The sequence below is a fragment of the Teleopsis dalmanni genome, chromosome 2, assembly GCF_002237135.1.
Source record: "Teleopsis dalmanni isolate 2A chromosome 2, ASM223713v2, whole genome shotgun sequence".
Lineage (NCBI taxonomy): Eukaryota > Metazoa > Arthropoda > Insecta > Diptera > Diopsidae > Teleopsis > Teleopsis dalmanni.
The window spans coordinates 114,984,344-115,002,734 of record NC_051847.1 but is presented as its reverse complement, the minus strand read 5'-3'; the positions used below and the strand labels follow the sequence as shown (position 1 = coordinate 115,002,734).

Genomic DNA, 18,391 nt, shown 5'->3' with positions numbered 1-18,391 from the left:
AATAAAAAAATAAAAATAACTATTTAAACATTTATATAAAAATCTATACAATATATATAGAAACTGAGTACATATTCAGATATTTTTATATTAATTATAAACTAAATCTATTTCTAAATATTCTAAAAATCTCTCTTGACTTAAGAAGACACAAATAGATATTTTTACCATATTATACATAAAAATATTTTCTAGGGAAAGGTGAGGCGAATTATTTTATTACATTTTCGCAGCATAACATAAAACGAGTAAAACGTAAAACAAAACAAAAAAGGAGAAAAACACAAAACGACGTTTTAGATGTTTTTTGGACAGCGCTCTTTCGACATACTTGGCTTGCATTTTTGTAGTTGTTTAAATAAAAGTATCGGCGGTAAAAATCAGCAACGAAGTCATTGAAATAAATCTGTTTAAGTGTTCAATAATAGACAAAGCAAAATCGAACACATATAGTGCAGTTAAAAGCAGATCCGAAGTCAATTCCCAGCAGTGTTCAGCGTTCAGCATACGTTGTGCAGCACCATTAAATTAGCGAAATTAATGGTTTAAAATTTTGTATATAGTTAATAAATAATAAATAAAATTTCCATCAAAACATCATAAAAAACTAAGGTCAAAGCGAAAAATTCTGCGCAAAAATTTTTTATTAGTGAATCCTTTGCATTAGATCTACCTGTTTAAGCATCTTTTGCATTGTTGCGTGCCACTAATAGAAAATTAAACCTAATTTATACACTTTGTTGTTGCAATTATTGCAAATCTCTACGCATATCCACCATTCTTTACCACCTTTCAGTAACTTCTACTGCACTTGACATTCTTGTCTCTGAGCTCGAGCCTTATGTCCGCAATTTTAGGCCTTTTGGAGTTATTAAGCCTCTTGACACTCCTACTCTGAATCTAATTGGGCGAAAGAAATCCCTTCGTCGTAAAAACGATTACCCTCAGTTTTGGGGAATCCTCATAAACCTAGACATTATTTTTCAGAGAATAAATAGAGCCAGCCACATTAACTTGCAAGCTAAACTTCGCACCACCACTTGCAGGTCCGATGTTTTCAATATGATCACACAATTTTGTGGTTTCCATAGAACTATTACTGAATTGAGCTATTTCAATAGCATCATATTTGAAGATTATGCCAAGTCGAATGCATTTGGTGAAGTCTTTGCTAGAAATCACCGCCTTACCGCCTTACCGCCTCACCCTGAATACTGGTAATCCCGACTTCGTTTCTGCCACCAACGTTTCTTCAACACCTATAGCAGTACTGCTGTTAATTTCTCTCTTCAATGCTAATGCCTCTCCATGACCCTAACGATCTAATCACTTGACGACCGTGGAAAAAGGCGGTCATATGTCTCATCCATAATCATCTATGTTTAATAACCACCTCAGGACCTTCTCCACCAACTACCATAAGTGCAAAATTAAGCTCAATCTGACCAAAATCTCTGGCATACTAACGTGCCGATCGCGTTAATTCGTTCAAGATCTCCAATTTGGAGCTTGGCACTTTTATTCGGCTTGTTGATAAGCTGAAATATAGAGATGTGTTTACTCCGGAACACAATTTCATATCACACATCAGCTATGTCATTTGAAATGTTTTGAAAAAACAAGAAAACATTAAAATCTTGCTTTGTTTGCTCAATCGGCTTAATACGAGTAGCAACGTAAAAGTCCTTGGCTAGAATCATTTCCACTGTCCTATCCTTTCATAAACTTTTCTTATCTGGTTTGGAAATAGCCCCCTCTCACTAAATGGAATTGAGCCCCGCTTCTCTTCAACTCTTAAAAAGAAAAGTTCTCCTTGATTGTGTGAACCGACGCAGAGCACAATGCAACCAATGTTACTTGAATAGACGAGTACCAGCTTTCACTTAATATGAAATATCTCACAAGCTCCAGACATTTAGGTCTAGCTCCCATCCAGACATCTAGGTCTAGATCCCATCCAGACATCTAGGTCTAGATCCCATTCAGACATTTAGGTCTACTGATTGGAATCTTACCTTTAGAGGAACTTGCTGTCCAACAACTCTTCTATACAGACACTTTTCATCATTGTCTATTTCTGGCAGTCCTTTTTCAATCAATGGGTCCCAACTCCTCCCGCTGGCATAATCCGTTTCTTTTGTCACTTGGCTATGCACCGTGTGTAATCGGTATAGGAATCTCTAGGAACACCATCTCTGTTGAAAACTACTCACACCCGCATCGCACTGATATAGTCTTCGCCATCAACAGTTCATCCTCTCTCAAAATCCTACAGTTTATCTGCAATGGTCTAAGAGCGAAACTATTTGAAATTGCAGCATTCATGTCCTCAAACGATATCGCAGTAGCTACTCTGCAGGAGACTAAACGTCTACCTAATTCCCCTCTGTTACCCCCCTTAGGTTTTACCTTTATCCGTAAGGACCGCTCAAGGTGGAGTTGCCTTCCTGTTGCGGGATTCAGCATCCCGCAGCATAATTATCACTGAAATCTAGATTCAATAATAAGGCAATTACATTTAATGGGATCACATTCCCCGATTCCAAGCAATGTGCCCAGCCATTTTGCCACCTTTTCGTACCCAATGCTTCTGCCTCCCCTGCTATTCGCAGACGAAACGCGCCTTCCGGAATCCACATTGCAACGACACCGCGCTGTTCTTCCTTGATGATGTGCTTGATGTGAGCAGTCAAGTTAACGCCTCGAAGGTACGATACTTGAATCCAATGGCATCTCGATGCTCATGCTCAATAACCTCGGGACCATCGGTGTTTTAACTTTGACACATATCTTGAACTCTTACATCTGTTTTCAACATAAGGAAGACTGCTAGGATAATCTCTCTCTTGAAATCGGGCCGGTTGGCAGCCTTAAGTGAATTGTATATCCCTTCTATTTCCAGTAGTTGAAGTTTTGGAGACCCTTGTTTTTAAACAAATATCCCCTCACATTCAGCTAGCCGCTCATCAATTTGGATTTCGCAAACGTCATAGCACTGCCTATGCTCTTTGTGAGATCATATCCCAAATCTCCAATGGTCTAATTCAAAGTCGCTCATGCGAACGCAATGTGCTAGTTGGCCTCTCATAGCACCTTGCTAAACGATTTGTTTGAAACATCTATTCCTGACTCAGCAAAAAGAAGGTTTTGTAACTATCTCATAGGCAGATCAGATTCCTTGATTTTAGAGATAAAATGTCAAAGGCCAGGAAATTGAACCAAGGTCTCCCAGGGTGGCGTTCTTTCACCGATCCTCTTCAATTTATTCATGTCTAAACTCCCAGACTTCCCTGAGGGAGTCAGAATCATAATGTATGCCAATGATTTCACAATTCTAGCCAGGGGCTAGGAATCCTCTATATTGTGCAGCAAGTTAAATGCATATCTCCCCATTGTGGCATTGTTTTTGGGTAATAGAAATCTTCACCTATCACCAAATAAATCTTCAGCATTCCTCTTTACTTCCTGGACCAAAGAGATATGTTTGACTCTGCCCATTAATATTGGTGAATTCAGGATCCCCACCACCAAACCCAAAATTCTCTGCTATGTGTGATCGGTTGAAATCGGGGCATCAAACCGGAACTAAACCGAAATCCGGAGAAGAGCTATATTTTTGCTAGAACGAAAACCAGAACCGAGCCGAGAAAAATAGGTATATCGATTAATTTCGGTTCAGCACCATATAGTTTGGTATCTGTGCATCTGTTTCTTCAGTTGTTGATTATTTATTTTTTGAAATATACTTTAAATTAACTCAAACTAATCCTAAAATAAGAAATATTTGCACGAAACATATGTTAACTAAATCATTTAATCTAGAACTAAAACGAAACACAATTTTTCAATTATGAAAATATTTCATAATTGGTATATTTCATATTTCATAATTTTCAAACAAATACCGTTATTTATATACGCAGAAATTTTGTTATTAAATAAATGCATTGACTATGCTTTCTAAAATAATGAATAAGTATTATAATTATGGGGAAAAAAAATGCATACAAAGACATGGCACTACTCATGACGTCGCCTGTCTGTTCTCCTGTCTTACAACTCTCATAAGTCTTCGACCAATTAACCTTTGGACCCACCCCATTAAAATTGGCTAATTAAATTAATTAGACTCGGGTTAAAGTTCACTTAAATCCCACCTACCCAATCCACCCCTTTTCCCGATTCCCCCGCCATCACCACCAACCACTTCCCCACTACGTGGGTGGGTCTTGTATATCCCAGCGGGTTACGATAAGAACACCCATTAGTAAAATTGATCAAAATTTTTTCAGGTACAAGCTTTAAAAAGTATTTTAAAAATTGTTAAAAATTTTTTAACAATAAAATTTTTAAGAAGGTAAAAGACGGCAATTAATTTGATAAATCTTTAAGATTAAAGATTACATAGTTTCCAGTAAATGGAAATTTAAACATTGCTGAGTCATATTTATAATTTTAAATTAGAAATTATTTTAAATTAGAAATAATAATAAAAATATATTTAGTATTAAAAAAACAATTTGTAAGATGTTAATTTATATTCATTTGTTAGCAATATAAAATTTGATGAAAACTTTTGTGTATCTGTAAGAACCATCCTTTAATATCAGGTTTAAGTAGATTACTAATATTTTGCTTAAATTGTTTCCATTAATCTCTATATGTTTTTATAACTTTTATATAACAAATAATACTAATAATAATAATAAAATGATATAATTTAACAAATTAAAAACAAATCTTAACATCATTAATAAATATTTAATAAAGTATAAATTTTACAATACATTATATCCATGTTTATAGGATTTAAATTAAGTATATTGAATATGATTTAACAAAATATGATTAATGTAGTAAATAATATGTTACAACAATAATAATTAATTTAATTTAAAAATTGAAAATTGTTCAAAAGAGAATAGTAAATAGTAAATGCATATTTGTTTTGTTTATTGACGTCGTTTTTTGACTTTCCCTTCAATGGTTCCTTTACTTTGCCTAGATTTTTTTGACTTCGGTGTTTTAGTCTTTTTTCGTTCACTGAAATCTAACACCTCAGAATCGTCATCGCCACCATATTTTTCCATTAATTTGTCCATAAGCGAATCAAAGTTTTCTACACGAGATTTCTGTCTTAACATAATTTGTTTTTCCAAACTGGAAGTATTTAAATTGTCATCTTTTGCTTTCATTTTCTTTTTAATTTTCTCAGCTTCCTTAGATTCACGTGCATATTTGTTATGACGCTTCTTGCGTTTACTTTCTGGTTCATTAACAAACACATCATATTCTGGAACTTCGTCGGCATTTATCATTTCCATGACAATTTCTTTTAAACGTGGTTCGTCTTCAACTTTGAAAAACGGCACGGCATTCATAATATGATCAATGCTTCCCTTTCCTGCTAAGTATGCTTTCTTTATATCAGACTTCTCCAAATCAGAGCCCACGTATGAATTCTCATAGTTAACTATATCTTCTTCGGTAATTGGTTTGAAGATGGACTTCCATAGGTCGAGCCAATTTGACAACTTACTTTCCACATCATCATCGTCAATCATATTGCGTTCATCATATAAGGCCCGTTTCCCACTATCGGTAAGGACTTGATATAGTTTTGATAGCAATTTAAACTTCTCCGTAGCAGTTTCCTTTTCATTGTTTGCAACTCGGTCTGGATGTACTTTCAGAGACAATTTATAGTATGCTTTCTTAATTTGATTATCCGTGGCAGTTTTCGGTATATCAAATAATTTATAAATATCTCTGGTACCAAACAACTTTTCACATAATTCTAAAGTGGACATTTTCACAGCACTTCTCCGAACTCTTTTTCGTTAAACAAACCAATGTAATTGCAAGCGCGCCAATTAGTGTCGATAAACATGCGATTACTTAAACTTGATTTAGTGTTGCAGCCAAAGCAGCTGTCAGAGAATACATGCAGGGAAACCGAGTGCTAAGATATGTCAATTGAATTGTTTAATATGTAACTATATTTATGTTATTGTCTATTATATTTGCTAATAATTTAGTTAAAATAATTATAACTAGAGCATATAATCAAATGATAAGAAAGCTAATGCAGATAACTTCAAATTTCACGTATACTGTAAATTTAAATGATCAAAGCATATAAAATGTAATTTTAATATTGTATAATAACAAACAAATGTTAAAATATATATTTTGTAACAGGACCAAAATAAGATTTTCAATTACAAATAAATCGTTTTTATAATATTTGTACAAGAATCAATTTAACATTAGCTTTGGTAGAAATATTTTTGGTTGCTTTGTTGTCAAAATTAACTATTATTAAAACAATTGATTGTAGTGTTATGTTCAGACCGCCAAATTTCCTTAATTTCGTATAAATGAAATTAAGGTAATTTCGAAAGCGTTCATACTGCCCCAAATTAAGAAAATCATATATTTTTTGTTTACAAATCGAATATTAAAAATTACATGTTCCAAACACCATTTGTACCTGGGAAATTTTGAAAGTTGATTGTTATAACTATAAAGGATGGTATTCAGTAGTTTTATTAGCTTTAATGGATTTCAGGTATGTGAATTATTATTTTTCACTCTATTTTAAATTAATAAAAGTTCAAATTTAAAAATATTAACTACTTTCAAAATATTTCCCAGTTTTATTAAAATCAACTGTCATTGACATTTATTTAAAAAAACTGTCACTTGTTTGTTATCACAACTTTATCTTTTGCTAAAAATTTATTTAATCTTATGCATTTCAAACGTCTCTTAATTTCAGCCTTCGTTTCAACGAAATTAAGGCCAATTTCCTTCATCACGTGCTAACTTCAAAACAGAATTTTGAATGGAAAACATTTTAACTTCACTGAAACGAAGATGAAATTAAGATTTTTCGAAGTTAAGGTGTGTCTTAACATAGTGTTTTATTTAAACAGAGAAAATAGGTCTGTTTGCGTGCGCAATCAATTGTACTTTTGTATAAGTTGTGATGTAGGCCGCATATTATTAAGAAGTAGAGTCTCCAATGAGTGAGACATAAGATAATGATATTAGTAAAAATCAGTAAAAGTTATACTATGTTCAGAGATAGTAAATTTCTTTTTGTTTTTCGTTGGCACTGTTGTACAGTATTAAGACCGGTATTCTTCACTATCTGCTCCCAGATAGTTGTTTGATACTGTTTGCATCTTCCAGTTGATGTTTTTGTTATTATTGTAACCCGCGGAGATCTTGAAGCAGATAACATGAAAGGTTTTAGAAGACAAAAGTGCTTCCTGTGAAATATCATAACCAAGCAATACCTCCTTGCGTGCCGCACAGATGACCATTCCAATTGCGTCATGTTGAGTAAAGCTCTCCCTCCAAGATGCATTCGTCGATCCATTTCTTTATGTCATAGGTATATTAATACCTTTTGTAATGGAGCTAACGCTAGTGACGTTGAATGCTTCTCTCAGGGAGAACGACGACTTCCCCGTACAGCAAAAGCTATCCTACCTCAATTGAGATCAGGATATAACCATATGCTAAACAGCTATTTGTGACGCATAATTGTTATCCTGTTCAACTGCACATACAAACCATAGTCCAATTGACCACTGAAATGGCCAGGTTTCTTCGTATTGATTCTGGTTGATTTCAATTTAAGTTCCAACCATTCCCCATTCACCCCTAAATACTCCTACCTCCACTCATCCACATCTGAATCCATGTATCCGTCACGTAATTACTTCATATTATTATGCTTTTAATATCCATACAATAACAACATGCCAATTATTGCCATCGCTTACAATTGCTTCTTAAATAAATGAACAAAAAAAAAACAAAATAACTATTTTAATACATTTTAAAATTGATTTAATAAAAAAATATTTAAAATTCGTAAGTTAAAATGTTGTACACTTTAGTAGAAAACTTAGTTTGAAGGAAATGCTTGTTGTTTAAAATTAAGTGTATTTACATACTTTCACTTGTGTTCCTAACTTTCGAACACTATTTTTTTATATCTTAATTGATAGCAGTAATTTGAAAACAAATTCAGAATCAAATTCTAACTAGTTGGATTTGGTTGTACTTCATCTTCAGTTACATCCTCCTGGTCTATTTCCATAGCTCTGCTTTCAGTTTCGATTTCAAAATATTCGGTTGCATCACAATTATTTCTCAAGTTTTCCTGTAATTCGTTGAGTTTATCAAAATACTGTATTGCACCTGACACAGCAAATGGTGGTATATTAAACATCGGATGTGTGGGCATAAGCTCATTAATAGGATCACCCAATACTTGTGGATTTAAATTAAATTCTGAATGTTGAGCAATAGATACTCCGCTAAGCGTGTAACAGGTGTGGTAAAGATCTTGTGGTCTAAAAGACAAATTATTCTTACAAATTTATGTATATATACTAGAACATACTTTCCAGGTTTATCTATTAAACCTCCACTTTTCTTTTGACAGCATAATAATATGTATTCCTGTAGTGCACCAGCATCATAAATTGATTGTGTTAACTTTTTACCTAATAACGCAACATGCAGTTTTTGCACAAAATAAATCATTTTCGAATATTCTTACTTTTATTGATAATTGCTTGCGTAATTAATATTGACGCACCAACCCAAAAAGAATAACACCCGTCAACTAGTTTATTTGTACGACCTTGAAATCCACCTTCATAACTCATTTGTCGTTGCAAGTTCCATTTCTGAAATAGTAAATTAATTAAATTTTCATTTAGCATTGTAATTTTATTTATATGTTTAGGCGGCATTTTTCTTGCTTGCTCATTAAAATAGTTTATCTGCATTACCAATAACATTTCAGTATCACATTTATCAGTTTCGTTTAGAAGAGCTAAGGCTGCAATACCACAATAAGTGTAGCCACCATGTGCTTCTAAGTCCGGTGCACCTCCAAATCCTCCTTCGTACGTTTGACAACTTGATATCCAAGCTCCCGTTTTATCAAAAAGCTTCTTCATAACATTTTCTGGCAATTTAGCAAGACTTGCACATACTATAGCACAATAAGCACCACGCACATCAGTCTCTCCATCAACATGTAGGCGAAAGGCACCATTCGGTTCGCGCACAGAAAATAAAAATTTCGTTAAAGAGTCTCGGTCTATGCCAACATAAGCGCTATTTGTTCCAATCATACAAAGGCAGTTTATAGCTGCGTAACTTGTTGCTAAATGAGGAAATTGTCCTGGACCACCTGCAAAACCTCCATCTTTACTGCGACATCTAAAGTTAACTGTTAGTTACCATTAGCTACTATAAATAATATTACTTTAGTTACTTGATTAAAAATTGTACAACGTCTTCTAAAAGCTCATCGGAGAAGTTTAAACTAAGCATATTTGATGCTTGAAGAATCCAATATAAATTCCATGGTCGGCTACTATCTAAACATTCATAATTGTTTGGCAAGCGGTGAATCATACTTTCCAACATGCGCTGATGTTCCTCTCGATAGAATTTAGCTACTTTTGGATCTAAATATCTTAGCTGTTGAAATCTATCAAAACATTTCTCAATAGAGTTTTCAGTTTTTTTCTGTTAACACATTCAAATAATAAATATTTAGTACCCGTTATTCAAAAAGTGAATTACTGACCTGATCTCTGGAAGTAACCGTCGATACTTTCTCATCATCAAATTTATAAACTTTTGCTTCTATGAAATTTCGGAACTTCATTTCTGGCGAATTATCCATATTATTAACAACTAATTTTAACTAAACTAAAAACCTAATTAGTAGATTTAATAACAACAAAAACAAAAGTGTGAAATTATTTGACACATTTATTTTTAACATTAAGAAAAGAACAGTGAGAGTCGCGGAACACATGTGCAAATTTAAAAAAAACTGTTCGAACACAAGAAGATAAGCTGTAAAATTTCTATTAGAATAATCAAAGTGTTATAAACATATATTGGTGTATTACGATATCAACATATGTAGGTATACGAGCTGGTCGTTTCGATTAATAATAATATTTGAGATGTGGAATTTGCAGTCATATTCTAACAGATCTAATAAAGTCAACAAATTTCCGTTTGACAGAAATACAATTTGACATATTCATATTCAAATTCTACATATGTTCTGGAACATATACTTACTTATAAGTTCACCACATACTGAAGAGGTGAGTTTTTAAAATGATTCCACATTAGGTTTGTTTTATATGTCAAAAGGTTTTGAAATGAAAAAAAATAGCTACTTATTGTACAAACAAAAGATGTTTAATTTGTGGAATTATATAATTATGTTGAAATTTTTGCTTATAGTATTAATTGCAATAAATTTTATTTATTGTGCGATTGTAATTAATAAAATTGTGGTACGAGTGCCTAAGGAAGATGATATTGGATTGATATTTGGTAAAACTCTTAAAAGTGATTCATAAGTCTAAAATTTCTCTATGACAATTTTGCTAATATATTTATTATATATAATCAGATATGATTTTAAACAGTCTCCAAATCTTTTATATAATATTTTGTATTGTATGTTATAAAGATTTATATATATAAAGTCCCACATTGATTACGGTTCTGAATTGCTTTACGCCTTGTCAAATACAAAATAGTATAGTATGGTATAGTCAATTAATGTAGAGTATAGTAAACAGTTTTATAATTTACGAATACTTTAAAATAGTTAAGTATCAAGTGGTACAATGTAGGATAATATAACCATTTATCCCTTTACCTTTAAGATCTTTGTGTGGCAAATACTGATATGAATAATAAAAAAGAAATGTTAGAATTTCGCATACGTTCCGATGGATCATGTTGTCTTAATATATCGGATGGTAAAATAATGACAGATGTAAATGTTGATTATTTAAATGTCTCAATTACAGGATTTTATTAATAAATTTAAATTTAAGGCTAGCAGAATAGTTGGTGGGAATTTTGGTTCAATAGAAGCAGGTGCTGTTGAGACAGTATCACTCATATGGCCGACTGTGGTACTGAATTATTTTTGAATTGAATTATTGTGGTATTTTTGAATATTTACTTGCTTCAATTAATATTGAATTTTTCAGTCACTTTATAATCGTGTGGGATTTTGTCCAATTATTATTGTTTCTATAAATGCCAACGACGAACAAAAGAAATTTAAACATATGCTGCACTTTGATACGCGGTTTGCTACATTAGATCCAGAAGGACGCACCTTGCGGAGACGTAATATAGTAAACAAAAAACTGTACGGCTTAAATATGTCAATGTTTTTTATAGATAAAAATTATAAGGATTGTAAAAATTGGGATAAGGAATACTTAAAAAATTGTACTCCAGTTAACTGTGAAGAGCGATATTTTGGTCGTCGTAATTATTATAATCATACTTCTGAGCAATGCGAAGAAGTGCCCCGTTGCGCCGAACACATTGAAGTAAGTTGTATAGTTCTTTTTTACATATGCATATGTAATATAAAAATGATTGAGTTAATAATTATAGATTTACGATATTTATGGCAATGAATGCATAAATCCCAAACAGTTTTGCAATGAAAACGATTTGGATATGATTCGCAAGGGCAAATATCAGGAAGAGTCGTTAGACCCGTCTTCAAGGTCGCATTCGGTATATTAAAATTAAGAAAAATTATAGTTTTTATAGTTCCCAAATTGGAATTAAAAAAAATATTCGCATTGTTTCCGAGGGCGCCGTGGCTTAGTTGGTTAAAGCGCCTGTCTAGTAAACAGGAGATCGTGAGTTCGAATCTCGCCGGGGCCTGAGTTTTTCATATAATGACACACTAATCAATTGCTTTTTGTGTCTATTTTATTTAGTTTATTTGAATAATATTATTTGTATTATATATGTATGTACACTTAATTTTTTCTCTGCTTGTTTGCGCAGGGACATCCGCACGTTGTTGTGAATCTGCCTGATGATAATAAACCGACTCCAAATAAGGTAAAAAAATCAGATGTTAAAACCATTCCGTCTTCGAGACATCAAAGAGAAAATGCTCAAAGCGTTGCCACGGAACCAACGACAGCTAATAACACCAATGATGCCCAAATGCCATATTGGTTTAAGGGTGTTTTTGATGGATTACTTATAGTAAGCTAATGATATACATTAAAATCTGGTGGATGATTTAAATTTTATGAAAAGGTTGGCATTATTATATTCTTTCAGGTCTTCGCCACAATTGTTATTTATATATTAATATGCTTCGTAATATACTTAATTGTATCCTGGATATCAAAACGTAATTTGAAGAATCGTTCTGTGGCATTTGTAATAGAGAGTCCACATAGTTCAACAGTCTGCACGACATCGAGTCTAATGTCGCAACGTTGAAGTTTATTATGTTTTTAATTAATTTCTTTCTAACGATATTACAATTTTATTTTGTTATTAAATTTTTTAAAAGTTTCTACAAATTGGCAAATAATTCGTTTAAATAATTTTGAACATACAGAATAAAGAGGAAGCAGAGTTATTCTAAACTAAATATCATAAATAAAATTGATGATTTCTAGATCCATGTAATGAAAATTGATCATATAAGAAAGGAGTCTATTTTCAATATTAAATAAGATACAGAATTTTAAATAATAGTCTATGTGAATGAAAAAAAAATTGTAAGAGTAGGGTGCGTGACGAATGGAGTTTCCGAAGCGCTTTAAACACAAAAACATTTTTATCAAATTAAAGTATATATAGAAGCGTAAAAAATTTGGTCTACGACTCAACCTAATTAGTGGACCATATTTGAGATATATTTGAGTATATTTGAGTTGTAGAGACTGCAGTTCTTTTTGGATATAGTTTTTATAAACACCTTGTATATGGATTAATACTGAAAATGCAAGTCGTCGTGTGCTACATAGGATATACATTAGGGTGCCATTAATTTTCGAAAGTCGGAAAATTGCCTGTGGCACCCCTAGATCGGTTCATTTCACTAAAAAAATAATCTGTGTAAAATTTTAGTTCAATTGGATAAGTGGAAATGGTGCCCCAAGAGCCTCAAAGATTGAAAAATAACGATTTTTTCCATAAAATTCATCTTTGATTGCTTATATCTCCGACATATTTAATTTTACATAAAAACTGTCTTCCTAAAAGTTATAGATATATTTAAAGTAAACAATTCACTCATACAAAGTTTTTCTGTATTTCTAATAGTTAATTGAATAAAACAAAAAATAAGTTGAAGTCACCCGATTGCTAGCTTTGAAAGTACTATGAATGTAATTGTCCGCTTCAGCTTTACAAAAAATTTAATATTTCTAAAAAATTTAAAATAAATTTAATATTTTCAAAATTTAATCTTTCTAATAATAAAAAAGTACTAATTCTAGGTTTGTCCGACATAATTTTTATTATTTTAGTTAAAGTTGCTGGAGCAAAGTATCCTTATTACCTTCAGTTATTTTTGCGCGATCTATTGATACTCTCCTGACTTCCTTGTCATCACTATCTATATTCAAATTTGAAACCATCTTTTTCTTTGTCTCAGGTGATATATTTTAATCCAAAAAAGCAAAATGAACAAGCTTTGAGCTTAAATACCAAATACAATTTTTTGATATTGACTGAGAATAGAAAGAAGATTAAAATCTTGAAAATGAGCTTTGACTGATGACAAAGCATTAAACCATACTTCAACATACACTTTAGTAATAAATATACATATATCGCAAAGAGCATTTTCTTCTTCTGTAGATAATTTGAACTCTTTCCTAAATAAAAATATTTTTAATACATGCATGACTTTCACCATCCATCTTGCATGATGTATAGCTCCAGGAGGTCGAAACTTTATGGAACAGTTCGGTTTTTCTTCTAAAAACATTAATGAAAGTTCTAGAAGTTCCTTATAATCATCTCTTGGTTGGTTATCCTTACAAATCTTATAAAGGAAACACACATAATTCGTAACACATCATCCATATTTAACGATTTTTTTACTTTTTCATTTTCTAAGCTGACTGTAAACTTATCAACGTTTATTTTCGGCCAAAACTTCTGAAATCGTTGAAATAGTTCAACATTTCAGACTTGTACACTTTTTAATGTAATCACTTTGAATTAAAATTCACTTCGCATTCCAATGAATAATACAGAAACTCACTTATGTATATAACTATACAAGTATTGGACTTATTTTCTAGAAAATTTAGTAGACAATTCATTCATTGAACTTACCTAAATTTAATAGGGGGAATTCAGCTTGTATTTGCTTTTATTCAATAACTATTAGAAATACAGAAAAATTTTGTATGAGTGAATTGTTTATTTTTAATATATCTATAACTTTTAGGAAGACAGTTTTTATGTAAAATTAAATATGTCGGAGATATAAGCAATCAAAGATGAATTTTATGGAAAAAATCGTTATTTTTCAATCTTTGAGGCTCTTGGGGCACCATTTCCACTTATCCAATTGAACTAAAATTTTACACAGATTATTTTTTTAGTGAAATGAACTGATCTGGGGGGTGCCGTCAACCGATTTTACGAAAAAAAAATTGCCCATATACCTTAATGGCACCCTAATATACATATACACTTACAAGATGTATTTAAATTTTTTTTTCTTAGATGAGAAAATCTTTTTGTAAATTTCTATCGGTTAAGTTACATTATATACAACGAATTTAGTATATATCTGAACCGCAATTATAAGAGTATCCGATAGAAATTTTTATCTATATAAATATTCACATTAACAAAAGTCATTTGAGTCTTTTTAAATTTGGTTAAAAAACATATTTGAATTTGTACGTAAAATAAGTTTTTTATTTGTTTGGTTGCATACTTAAAAAAACACTTATGGCGTTAGACAGCAACGTGGCGCCGTGGCTTAGTTGGTTAAAGCGCCTGTCTAGTAAACAGGAGATCGTGAGTTCGAATCTCGCCGGGGCCTTAAGCTTCAATAAGCTGTTTTTTTTTAATTTTATTTATTTTTAATTATACAAAACATATAAAGATATAATAGATGGGTATTATAAAATAAAAAAAAAATGGATTTGTTAGAGCATAATACATTATGACCAACACCAGCGCCTAGCTGTTTCCCTAAATAGATATTTAAAAATGTTCTGCTTTAATTAATTTATTTAATAATAATTTGAGTTTTGGTCATTTATTGGGCTAATACAAAATTTGGATCAATAACTCCTTAATACAAATTTGTATATTACAAATTTTAAAAATAATACTTAGAATCGTTAGATAATAACATTAATATAGATAAGATAATATACATAACTAGATACAAACTTATCCTCAATGAAATTAAATTTTTAAAAATAAACTGAACTTTAATATGAAATAATATGAAATAATATGAAACGTTTTTCGTAAATTGAAGTAATTTATAATAGTAGTTATATAGTCTATATGTATATATGTAATATAAGTTATAGTCTATATAGTCTATATATATGTAATATTACATTTTATTTATAAATAAGGTATAAAAAATGATATATCCGTTAGTAACTCTTTGAATGAAGTAGGGTATTATAATATTTATTTATTTATTTATTTATTATAATCTGAACCCTTGCATTGGAATAAAATAATTACCTGTAACGATGGATAAGGTTGTAAGATTTGGATAATAACTAAAAATTCGAATGTGGGAATAATACAAAAATTCTAGTTAACTGAAACTAGACTGAAACCTATTTTTACCAATACATTTTTCCATTCAATTTTCACCTTTGTGTTAGTAATCATAGTTGTAGTGCGGAACGCAGTAAAGAAAAATCCAATCTACATATGGTTAAGGAAGTTAGTTGGTAGATAAGTACATTAACATTTGCGTTTTAATATTTTAGTGCTTTAAATATTATTCGACTTGTCGAAGCTTTAAGTATTTTGATATCGGAGTATTTCAGTAGTATTCCTGAAGGAACCACTTGAAAAGTTGAAACACCACATTGTATTCGAAGTTTTTTATTATAAAATTGATTAGTATATTAACCAGATTAGATTAGTTCTGCGTAGCTTTGTGAGCAGCTCGGACATCTACAAAGATTTTCAAACATTTCAAATGTCGGATCCAAACGTTTGTATCTGAATTCGAGTTGAATTAATAGTGGACGTTAAACAGGGAAACAGACAATGACAATGCTAGGAAATGAATAATAATTAGCAAAAAAAGTTCTATTAAGTATCCAAATTTCTGTAGAGATCAAAAACATAGAAATATAAAGATATGCTAAAAAATCTGCAAAAATCAAGGCACAACAATGTCTTCACTACCAGGCATATTAATAGCAATTGTACTAACAACAACCATGGAGTTGCTCTATTACCAGTGCTTAGTCACCTCATAATCGGCCATCGTCTTGTATTTGTATGAAACCAATATAAAATAATATTAAATTTAAAGTAATTTGGAAGAACTTTTTGTGCATTACATGCATACAAAGTCAATCATATATTTTTTAATATTTATTTTTAAAGAAAAAATCATAAAAATAGAGTCTATGCATCAGTTTACTTACTTACTTCTAGCGTTTTCAATTAGTAAATCTAGGGTAATTTTCTTAATCGAGATTCACATTTATTGTAATTTTAATTTTCGATTGGTAAATCGAGATTAAAGTATAAGACTTGAGAGTAATTTATAACAGTCTAGAATAGCAAGATTACCCTGAAATTAACAACTCTTTTATATGACGACTAATAATTTATGATTTGATTTGATATATGTATTTAAAAAAAATATAAATATGTTTTACTACAACTACAAAAATTTTAAATTACTCTAAAAAGATTGGATTAGGCAACAAAATTTATCCGATCGAGAGTAAATCTAGATTGAATCTAGATTGAATCCAATTTACCAATTAAAAACGCCATTACTAAATAAGTGTGGTACAACAAAGAAGAGTAGAAAAAGTGTTGTTGCTGTATGTCTATCCAGTCAGTACCGATAGGCTTTCATCGTATGCATGAACTAGGAACCTTTATCCTATATGGTTTTGCTTAAGCAAAATATGTTTTGTTCGCTATTGGATTGATTGTTCAATAGCGAACTAACAAAATATTAGTGATCATAGATGAAATAATAAGTTCGGTAGTTTTAATGTTTGTACAGATATGTTATCCTAGACATGTACCTCTTCAGAATTCATGCTTTTCATGCTTTTTTACCAGAGGTAAAATACATGTCTTAATATTTCTGTTTTTGAATATTACAAGAGCATCTACATTTTTAGTATATAGTCAAAACTCTCTATAACGAAGTCGTTAGTGCCTGCAAAAAACTTCGTTATACAGAGGTTCAAATATATGAAAAAATAGAAAATATCACTATGGCTTCAACAAAACTTCGTTATATATATTTTCATATAATTGTTTCAGTTAAATACTAAAAACTATTAAATTAATTTTTTTATCCAAAATATGAAAATTAAATAGAAATATAAAAAAAGAAAACTATTTTAATTTAGGCTTTTTTTAATTTTTAAATATACAGTACGTTTTAAACAATTTACATGCGGGCGGAAACGGCGCCGTGGCTTAGTTGGTTAAAGCGCCTGTCTAGTAAACAGGAGATCGTGAGTTCGAATCTCGCCGGGGCCTACCTTCAAAGTTCTAAAGGTGGAATTTTTTTTCCGTTATAATATTTTTCATTCGTTGGAATTGTATTTTTTCAAAAATTAAAAAAAAAAGTAAAACATTGAATTGTTAGAAATTTAATACGACATTAAAGTTTTTAGTATGTGGCCTTTTTTTATTTATATTGACCCAAGAGAAAAGTGAAGTTTAATAAATATTGCTGTATTTTTGTCGAGTGACGTACAATAAATAGTCCAAATAGATCAGTGATCTATTAAATTAAGATTAAATTAACAAGTAAAACTTTAAAATAAAGTGCGCAATTCACAGAATAACTTGCATCTGCTATCTCAGTATAAATATTTTCCACAAATTATCGTACTAAAAGTTACACCTCATAATATTTTTATGATATTTTATATATGTACATGTTTTAATTAAATGCACTTGTGGCGTTCAGCTCCCTTTAACCATCCCATACTTCGTCGTCATAAAAATTGTTTATGACAATTATTTGTGTAACTTGGAAATTATTCATCGGAAATTATAATGGGTGTAAATTATAAAAGCTTCGCAGGTGATACATTAATCGGAAAAGAATGTAAGTACACAGTATAGTATCAGAAATGTTCGAAATGTCTGTTTTTGTTGTTTTAATTTTTATACACTGTCATACTTCAGATATATGCTTATAATATATACTTAAAAATAATATTTACTGAGAATTCAAATGTACAAAATGTTAGGGTTAATTCCCGCGAAATCTGTCCACACAGTCGAAAAACCTGAGAGACTGGGTTGCCATAAACTATTTGTATATAGAAGA

General features: G+C 31.0%; 3 protein-coding genes and 3 non-coding genes across 8 annotated transcripts; 4 read left to right on the top strand and 2 right to left on the bottom strand.

Moving 5' to 3' along the window:
* Positions 1–4,901: 4,901 nt before the first annotated feature.
* LOC119678542 (J domain-containing protein CG6693-like) lies at positions 4,902–6,104 on the bottom strand. The gene has a single exon (XM_038090415.1). It carries the CDS (start codon positions 5,808–5,810, stop codon positions 4,953–4,955), a length of 858 nt encoding a protein of 285 aa, XP_037946343.1. The 5' UTR covers positions 5,811–6,104; the 3' UTR covers positions 4,902–4,952.
* A 402-nt stretch (positions 6,105–6,506) lies between these two features.
* Positions 6,507–12,496, top strand: LOC119678541. 2 transcript variants are annotated; one of them, XM_038090414.1, is made up of 8 exons: positions 6,507–6,571; positions 10,734–10,846; positions 10,908–10,988; positions 11,067–11,208; positions 11,263–11,417; positions 11,485–11,610; positions 11,890–12,096; positions 12,151–12,495. In XM_038090414.1, exons 2-8 carry the CDS (start codon positions 10,757–10,759, stop codon positions 12,337–12,339), a joined length of 990 nt encoding a protein of 329 aa, XP_037946342.1. In that variant the 5' UTR covers positions 6,507–6,571; positions 10,734–10,756; the 3' UTR covers positions 12,340–12,495. The 2 variants fall into 2 exon arrangements, with proteins under 2 accessions (XP_037946342.1, XP_037946341.1); XM_038090413.1 differs by lacking the exon at positions 6,507–6,571 and adding an exon at positions 10,266–10,395 and having other exon boundaries at positions 12,151–12,496.
* On the bottom strand, positions 7,839–10,063 carry LOC119678540 (protein farnesyltransferase subunit beta-like). 2 transcript variants are annotated; one of them, XM_038090409.1, is made up of 7 exons: positions 9,957–10,063; positions 9,626–9,758; positions 9,308–9,564; positions 8,817–9,252; positions 8,582–8,711; positions 8,423–8,525; positions 7,839–8,372 (listed from the first exon to the last, which is right to left on the bottom strand). In XM_038090409.1, exons 2-7 carry the CDS (start codon positions 9,722–9,724, stop codon positions 8,057–8,059), a joined length of 1,341 nt encoding a protein of 446 aa, XP_037946337.1. In that variant the 5' UTR covers positions 9,725–9,758; positions 9,957–10,063; the 3' UTR covers positions 7,839–8,056. The 2 variants fall into 2 exon arrangements, with proteins under 2 accessions (XP_037946337.1, XP_037946340.1); XM_038090412.1 differs by having other exon boundaries at positions 9,626–9,750; positions 9,957–10,061.
* Positions 11,690–11,763, top strand: Trnat-agu. Its single transcript has one exon. It is a non-coding gene; the product is annotated as a tRNA-Thr (tRNA).
* A 2,344-nt stretch (positions 12,497–14,840) lies between the features above and the next one.
* Positions 14,841–14,914, top strand: Trnat-agu. Its single transcript has one exon. It is a non-coding gene; the product is annotated as a tRNA-Thr (tRNA).
* A 2,601-nt stretch (positions 14,915–17,515) lies between these two features.
* Positions 17,516–17,589, top strand: Trnat-agu. Its single transcript has one exon. It is a non-coding gene; the product is annotated as a tRNA-Thr (tRNA).
* Positions 17,590–18,391: the final 802 nt, after the last annotated feature.

Bases quoted from the DNA above. Each gene is read 5' to 3' on its own strand.
- LOC119678540 (XM_038090409.1), bottom strand. From the start codon at position 9,724: ATGGATAATTCGCCAGAAATGAAGTTCCGAAATTTCATAGAAGCAAAA. The intron at 9,565-9,625 runs GTCAGTAATTCA...ATGTGTTAACAG, and splicing joins CGGTTACTTCCAGAGATCAG to AAAAAAACTGAAAACTCTAT. The intron at 8,526-8,581 runs GTAAGAATATTC...TTGCGTTATTAG, and splicing joins GCAAGCAATTATCAATAAAA to GTAAAAAGTTAACACAATCA.
- LOC119678541 (XM_038090413.1), top strand. From the start codon at position 10,281: ATGTTGAAATTTTTGCTTATAGTATTAATTGCAATAAATTTTATTTAT. The intron at 11,418-11,484 runs GTAAGTTGTATA...TAATAATTATAG, and splicing joins GTTGCGCCGAACACATTGAA to ATTTACGATATTTATGGCAA. The intron at 11,611-11,889 runs GTATATTAAAAT...TTGTTTGCGCAG, and splicing joins CGTCTTCAAGGTCGCATTCG to GGACATCCGCACGTTGTTGT.
- LOC119678542 (XM_038090415.1), bottom strand. From the start codon at position 5,810: ATGTCCACTTTAGAATTATGTGAAAAGTTGTTTGGTACCAGAGATATT.